Source organism: Zeus faber, assembly GCF_960531495.2.
Source record: "Zeus faber genome assembly, chromosome: 18".
Taxonomy (NCBI): Eukaryota; Metazoa; Chordata; class Actinopteri; order Zeiformes; family Zeidae; genus Zeus; species Zeus faber.
The window spans coordinates 6,229,507-6,238,017 of record NC_137210.1 but is presented as its reverse complement, the minus strand read 5'-3'; the positions used below and the strand labels follow the sequence as shown (position 1 = coordinate 6,238,017).

At 46.1% G+C, this 8,511-nt stretch overlaps 1 protein-coding gene across 1 annotated transcript; it reads left to right on the top strand.

Annotated features, from left to right (window-relative positions):
• Window positions 1-6,542, top strand: chpfa (chondroitin polymerizing factor a; the record flags this gene model as incomplete). Its single annotated transcript, XM_080018602.1, has 4 exons — window positions 1-290; window positions 1,891-2,455; window positions 4,910-5,092; window positions 5,280-6,542. The coding sequence occupies 4 exons, from the start codon at window positions 1-3 to the stop codon at window positions 6,540-6,542; spliced, it is 2,301 nt and encodes a 766-aa protein (XP_079874728.1).
• Between the last annotated feature and the right edge of the window lie 1,969 nt (window positions 6,543-8,511).

Below are 8,511 nucleotides of genomic sequence, written 5' to 3'. Positions count from 1 at the left end.
ATGAGGTTGTCGGTGTTGGTGTCGGTGCTCAGGCCGATCGGGCCGGTGGTGGTCGGCATCTCGCTGGGTTTCACGCTGAGCTTGCTGAGCGTGAGCTGGGTGGAAGATTCGTGTCACTTCGATGGAAAAGAGGGCGATGGCACCAGCTTGCCCCAGGACGGGGCTCCGAAAGGGGCACGGAAACCCAGCTCCATATCCGCGGGCGCCGAGGCGGATTCCGAGGAGGATTTCGAACCCAGGATCGTCCCTTACAAGCCAGTCCAGCAGAGCACCGCCAAGAAACTTTTTAGGTGGGTCGTTGAGTGTTTTACTGACCCACTATCACCCCGCTGATGCAAAAATGTCATTTTGAGGTTTATTGTGAGGTCTCTAGGTTTAGTCTATATTACCGAATGTTTCTGTTTTTTTATTTATTATTTTTATTTCATATTGCCATTTTTTCCCTATATTTTATACGCTTTATTATTTTGATTATTATAATTGCCTTTTGTTTTCATCTATCTATCTGTCTATCTATCTATCTATCTGTCTGTCTAGCTATCTGTCTATCTATCTATCTATCTATCTATCTATCTATCTATCTATCTATCTATCTATCTATCTATCTATCTGTCTGTCTGTCTATCTATCTGCCGGTCTGTCTGTCGCTTGTGCCTATAACCTGTTTTGTTTACATGACAAACGTTATCATCGCTTGTCCACCTCAACAAATACATTGGAAGATCTCACTCGTCGTTTTTATTTGCCTGGTAATTAGAAAAAGGTCGATTTTAAACTGCTGTCACAACAAGATATAAAATAACCCACTTCACTTTTTTTAGTTAAAGATCCCCAATCCTTAGAAAGGGATTGTAATAGCATTGTTATAACTTAGTAATAACATAGTAATAACTTAGACCTGCTAGACATTGCTATACATATAGCAATGGCTGTATACATATTTCACCCCTTACAGAATATACCATTTATATATTATTATTATTATTATTATTATTATTATTATTACTATATCATATTCATATTTACAATAATTATTGTTTTTATTTATAATTTAATGTGTCCTATGTATAGAGCCACATTTTGCATGTTCTTTATATTTTGTTAGAAAACATTTTTTTTTTAGACCTGAACTTTTTGATGCGAATTGTCTGTACAACAATGCACCATCCCTTATCAAGACACATTCCTTGTACATCCAAATTCTACACGGCCGAATAAGCAGACTCCTTGAAAACACGCGGTCTGGAAGATACCAATTACCTTTTTTTCCTCTCCCTCCTTCTACATTCCTTTCCGCACGTATTAGTCATTTCCCCTCGCTTTTCTCCACTCCACTCCTCTCTCCACCCAAAGACACTCTGTCTCCACCGACCGGCCTGCCTCGCCCCACGGTCCAAAAAAGAAGATCTTCTGTTTATTCAGCCGCCAACCCAACAACACACAACATCACTCGAGTGTAATCTTTGGAAATTGGTCTCGCCCAAAATTTTCCCATGGGATATTTATAGGCAACATTACGTTTTCTAGATTTATTTAACTGCTGTTTTCGGTTGGAATGTTTTTTTTTTTTTCACCAGAGTGGTTGATACTATAGAAGTTGGGCTTTGATAATGTGAAGTGATGGTTTCGAACTAGTCCTCCCCAAATATTAAATTGTTTTCACAATAAGAATGATGCAACACATACTAATGTTCTTACTGTTGAGTGATTGTAACCACACACACACACACACACACACAAGAAACTGGCTGTTTCTTGTTCCATCATGATGACCAACCCCTGCAGATCAAGTGGTCTCATGTTTGCAGTTGTGGCCTCTGTGTTGTTGTGCTGAGTCCTTTTTTGTTACTGAAAGCAATAACAATAAAAATACCTTAACCCCCTCCCCAGGGCGAAGTACATAAGCACGGAGCTGGGGATGCGCGAGCGCTTGTTCGTCGGGGTCCTGACCTCCAAGAACACCATCAATACACTGGGCGTGGCTGTCAACCGCACCATCAGCCACCACCTGGACACTGTGGTCTTCTTCACCGGCATGCGCAACCGCAAGGTGCCGCACGGCATGCAGGTGGTGACGCACGGCGACGAGCGGCTGATCTGGAACATGTACCAGACGGTCAAGTACATCTTGGAGCACTACACCGGCGACTACGACTGGTTCTACCTGGCGCAGGACGACACCTACACCGAAGCAGACCGCATCAAAACGCTGGTGGAGCACCTGAGCATGGACCGCGAGCTCTACATGGGCAGCCCTGAGGAGTTCATCGGCGGCGAGATGGAGGGGCGCTACTGCTACGGCGGCTTCGGCTACTTGCTGTCGCGGCCCCTGCTGCTCCGGCTGCAGCCCTTCCTGGAGAACTGCCGCAACGACATCCTGAGCGCCCGGCCCGACGAGTGGCTGGGGAGGTGCATCATCGACTACGCCAACACCAACTGTGTCGACGAGTACGAGGCAGGTTGAGTGTGTTGTTGTTGTTGTCGTCGCCGTTGTTGTCGTTATTGTTGTTTTGATCTTTACAGGTAAAAACAAGTGTTCAGGTGCTTTCTAGATTTGTGTATAGGAGCAGTAGGAACTGCAATTACATTTAGCGAGGCAGGCCTCACAAACAATTTGTACGTAGCGAACAAGTTTTTTAATTGACTCAAGTCGGGAGTCACCCCTTCAAAAGAGCACTTTGTCCGCGACTCTGTGACCCCGACTCTTCTGACTCTCGTTACACCGAACGAATCAAAAAACCAAGAGTCGGAAAAGAGTCTTTTGTGCTGAAGTCACTCGTAAAGCACTGAATCCTCAAAAAGAGCCGAACTTCTCATCACCGACTACTTTGGCAAATGTCTCTCTTTCCTCCGCCGTCCTGAACTGAATGGAGCACTGACCCCTCGACCCTCCCAACCCCGTGAACTACGGTGTCCTCAAATGGGCACAAAATATTAAACGCTAAATCAAAATGACGATTAATGTCAAGTCACAAGGTGATATATCCCTTTGCAAGCTGTGTGAGATTGTTTGCAAGATGTTTAGAAGAAGCCACAGATCAATACATTTGAACGGAAAGTCAAGCATGTTGTTGTGTTTCTAAGTGTCAACAACAAACGCTGGGTCCAGCTGGCTTGTGTGGCTAACGTTGTATCATAAAGTTAGGTCGCTGTCCTGTCCGACAAATATAAAGCCGATTCCACAAAGTCAAAAAAGAAAAATGTTATTTTTTATTATTATTATTTTTTCAAGTACTAAGCTCCCTCCACCTTTTTAAAATGCTTCACCAATGTTCACTAGTGTTTTGGCACAGGTTTTGACATTGACTTGTTTTTTCCTTCGAAAAAAGCTTTTTAAGACAAGATAAGAAAAATACTTATTATTTTTCCCCATTGGGAAATTCTAAAAGTCAGGAAAGGGGAAGAAGAAGATTAACCCTCCCCCCCCTCCAAAAAATACAGATACAGTCCCATCTCTATTCACAGAGTTTACATGGAGTAGTGCTAGTCTAACTAGGCTAATTGGCTAATAACCAGGCTAATTACGCTAATGAGGCTTCATAGCAGAGGGGCCTGCATGCTGAGCCGTGTTCATCTAAATGACTCAAGTTTTGGATGGACTTTCTTTGTTTTCTGGGTTGTCATCTGTGCGTGACTCAGGGAGAACATTTCCTCATTATCTGTCGTCCAAAGCGGCCGCGTGAACAGCAGAAAGCGCTCTCTTATTTTAGCCATTCTAAGCCATGGCTAAGAGTCTAAGACGGAGGTTACGCAGAGCTGGCTTTTTAATACCCTGTGGCAGTTTATTTATTTATTTATTTATTTTTAATTTTTATATATATTTTTTTACATTTTTAATCAACTTCATGGAATGCCAGCACAGCACGGCGAGGTTGAGCCTCGGTCGGGTTCAATGGTGTTGAAAATCCCTTGTGGGTCAACATGCCTTACTCATGTAATGTCATTAGCTGTGAAGGTCACTCCGTCTTCCACGCAAGGCCCGTCTCTGCCCCCTTTCCTGCTCTGGCAACGTCAGGAGCATGTTGATTGAATCTAGGTATGATTTGACAGAATACTGATCTGTTTCTTTTGTACGTTACCATCATGGTTTGAGATGTACGTTATGTTAGTTGCGTGGGGTCAAGTTATCAAACGATGCGTTAGATCAACACCTCCATCAACACCTCCATTTTCTCTCCCAACCCAAGTAGTGGAGAGTGGGAGAGAGAGAGAGAGACCCCCCCCCCCCCCCCTCGCCGCTCATTGCGGTACCTCGGGCCTCCCCGGCGATGGGGAAGAAGTAGGGGAAAAGTCAAACAAGCGCCCTGGGAGCGGGAGATTGTGAAAGTGCCGCCACTTCACCCCGTTGGCCTCCACTGGCGGAGGAGAACACCGGGGCCATGCTAAATTTCTCGGTCAAAAGTGCCTTCTTAGGACAGCTGAGCACGGACAACTCTCCCAAGTCCAAGATGGTAAGCTGTCTGCAAACATTTGACATGCCCCAGTGACCTCTCATCCGTGCCGAGCAACGCTTTTAATTCTGTGTTCTTTTAATAGCGCGACTGGATTCACTTTTTTAAGCGCCCAAGCCGCTTAGGTGGTCACTCTTGTTTTGAACCTAATCGATTGTGTGCGTTCTCGTGCGAACGGCCATAACCGCTCAATCGTGGCTTGTGTCAGATTGTTATTGGGTAACAGTAGTAGAGGGGCATATTCCAATCCGATAGATAAACTCTGTGTCTTCCCCACTGCAGCTGTTGTTGAAGCTGTGCTATTGCCACCGGGGATGAGCCTAAGATCAGGCCCAGTTTGTGTGTCACATGTGGCTAAGCAGACCAACACAGCCTGGAATGCTTTGATCCACACACCCACGCCCTTCTAAATCAAAGTGTCCAGTTGATTATATATATCCTTATTGTTTTTTTCTCAGGGGATGCAGTACTACCACTATGAGCTGGGCAAGAACTCGGATCTGAACAAAGAAGGAAACGACGAATTCAAGAACGCCCTGACCGTCCATCCAGTGTCTGACCCCGAACAGATGTACCGCCTGCACCGGCACTTCACTGAGATTGAACTGCAGCGAACCTACGACGAGATCGCTAAGCTGCAGGTAAGCTGATTTGTGAGCGTCACAAATCATTTGCTGTTCATGGTTGTAGTGGTTTTAGCTTTCAAATCAAAACTGGCTGTGTTCGTTGGCGTTTCACTTCAGTTTGTTTCCAACGGCTGTCCTACCCTCCTGGTCATAGTCATGATCCCAGTTGTTAATTATAGCGTCTTCTTTCTGTTTCCAACAGGCGGAAATAAAGAATGTGAGCATCGTGGCCTTTGATGGCAACCGCAGCTCCCAGTGGCCGGTGGGGATCAATCCGCCCTTTGAGCCCAAATCTCGTTTCGAGGTCCTCAGATGGGAGTATTTCACAGAGGACCAGATCTACTCCTGCAATGACGGCGCCCCAAAGTGCGAGCTGCGCGGCGTTGACCGCATGGACGTAGCTGACGTCATCGATGTAGCCATGGGGGAGCTGAACAAGAAATACAAGCCGGTCCTGCATCTGAAGAAGCAGCAGCTGATCAATGGTTACCGCCGCTTCGACCCCACCAGGGGCATGGAGTACACCTTGGACCTGCAGTTGGAGGTGGTCAACCAGAAGGGCCACAGCCGCTCCGTCACCAAGCGGGTCCACCTTGTGCGACCTTTGAGCCGGATAGAAATCATTCCCATGCCCTATGTCACCGAGGCCACCAGAGTCCACATCATCGTCCCACTGACCCTCCAGGACCGCAGCTATGTCAACCACTTCCTGGAGGTGTTGGCCTCCAACGCCTTTGAGACCAGCGAGAATGCCATCTTGACATTCTTGTTCATCTACGACCCCGTCGAGGCGCAGCAGGTGAGCCAGAACGACATCTTCGCCGGTGTCAAGGCCCAAATCAACGCCTACGAGCGCAAGTACCCGGCGGTGAAGATCCCGTGGATCAGCGTCAAGACGGAGACGCCATCCCAGATCAAGTTCATGGACATCATCTCCAAGAAGCACCCGGTGGACACGCTGTTCTTCCTGGCCAACGTCAACACCAACGTCAACTCTGAGTTCCTCAACCGCTGCCGCATGAACTCCATCAACAACTGGCAGATGTTCTTCCCTGTCCACTTCCAGGACTTCAACCCGGACGTGGCCTACCGCAACCAGCCGCCGCCTGCTGCCATGGACCTGGTGAAGGACGCAGGCCACTTTGACACTAGCGCCTTTGAGGAGGCGTGCTTCTACAACTCAGACTACATGGCCACGCGCACCCGGATGGCGGCAGACGTGCAGGAGAACGAGGAGATCCTGGAGACGCTGGACATCTACGACATGTTCGTCAAGTACTCGGCGTTGCACGTGTTCCGGGCCGTGGAGCCGGCGCTGCACCAGCGCTACCGGCACCAGGCCTGCAACCCACGGCTCAGCGAGGACATCTACCACAGGTGTGTCCAGAGCAACCTGGAGGGTCTGGGCTCACGCTCCCAGCTCGCCATGCTGCTCTTTGAGCAGGAGCAAGGAAACAGCACTTGAACCCATCACCACCTAGAGACTCTGCAGCCGCCCGAGTATGTTGTATGATGTTGTGTGTGTCTGAATGTGAATGCCTGTGGTCTCTGAGAAATTGAATGCAGTATATTACTAATGGTACCTTCCTTTTTTTTTTTTCTTTTCATAATGAAATGTTTACACACAGTTGTCCATACAAAAGAAAGAGGTGCTAGAACCAAATGCGTTTTTCCTTTTAAACTCTTCTGCTGATTCTAAAGCTTTTGAAAAACACTGATCCACTTGAGGATGCGCATGGGCCACGCTTTTGACACTTGCTTGTTCTGGGGGGGGTTATTTCCACAAACTATTTCCATATGAATATGTGCCTTTCACATGGGGTTTGAAAATATATGCTGGCTCATTTGTAATTTTTGTAGTCATTTGTGGGACGCGCCAGGCATGCGGTCCAGCGTTTTAAGAGGCGTGCGCAGTGTGTTGTCACTTTTTATTTTTTATATATTTCTACAAAATTATTTCCATAATGTTGAGACCTATAATCAACATATTGGAATGGCGGGAAGACACTATCTGACAGAGTGTCGGCATGGTGACACCCTACCATTTGTGGCACGTTGGCGCAGTGCTCGCACTGCTGCCTCACAGCAAGAAGATCCTGGGTTTGAAAAAAGGACCACAATTTAAAAAAAACATTCAGAACTCGCAGAATGCTTTCCTGTCCTTGGTCTCTGAGCGCAGATGAAAAAAATGACTGCCCACTGCTTCTGGCTGCCCCTGGAAGACGTACAGCGAGGATGGGACAAATGCAGAAGTCACATTTCTTCAGTCACCACTCCCTGCATGCCTGCACCTGTAAGACTAATAAACTATTCTTCTTCTTCGCTCGGGGAGTGTAGGAAGCTTTTCCAAGTGGAGTCCGTTTGAGATCACTGGAGGCGTTTTCGCTTGTTTTCTATTGGCAGGGACTTCTATTTCTTTCCCTTTTAAGTTTTGTTTGGACCAAAACAGACTTCCGATGTGGTATGAGATTACTATTTGACTGAAAGGAAGAGTGGTGTTGTCCAGATCGCCGGGGTCGTGAGGACGCTTGAGTGCGCCGGCTGTAGCTTGACCTTGCTCCTCCTAGGTCAGTGGGTCTTACCATGATCCCGTCTCTCTAAGCTTCGTCCGTGGCTCTCCAGCATGGAGCGCCGAGTTGAGAGCAAAATGTTCCTTTGTACGTGCCGTCGGGGGCCAAGAAATGGTAAAACTCTTCTTTATTGCTAATGCCCAGGTATTTCATTCTTTCCATCAGTTGCAATATAAATAAATGAGAGTGCACTCACACAGTGCAACGTATGGCTGTGTGGTAATTCAATCTCAATGTCTCAGCACACAGGACATTTTGACAATTTTGCAGTCTATATTGATATTTGAAAGTGAGAATACTTTGATGTCATACTGATATCATACTTAAAATGTATATGTACTTCATATATACAGTATACTGTATATATTACTATCGTTGTTGTGATACTAAATTCTTCCATATTGTGCATAAGTCATGAATGTCGGCCTAAACATTTTGAGATTAAGAATGTAACTTTGCAATCGTGTATATTGTGTGAATGTTGTCAGGTCCAATGACGTTCCAACAAATTATAGTCTTGTCAAACTTTTTGAGTCGTTCGTTCGTTTGAGTCGATTGAGTCGTTGGTTGGTTGATTCAATGGTACCGCGGCATTTCCTGTCTTAGCGTAATCCAACGAGAGGCCTTTTCTACAGTTTATAGCGGTGGTGGTGGTTGATTGAACTATAATGTGCAATACTGTGCAGGAAAAAAAAAATGCTGTCTCATTGGAGGACAGGACTGAATAAATTCACAGGCTCGCGCTGCTAGTTCAGTGACATTGTTACATATAATATTTATATAAATGTCAGGAAGTAAGATGATATGATTAAACAAGCAATTGTACATCCTGATAGATTTTTTTCTTCTTTCAAATACACTGTA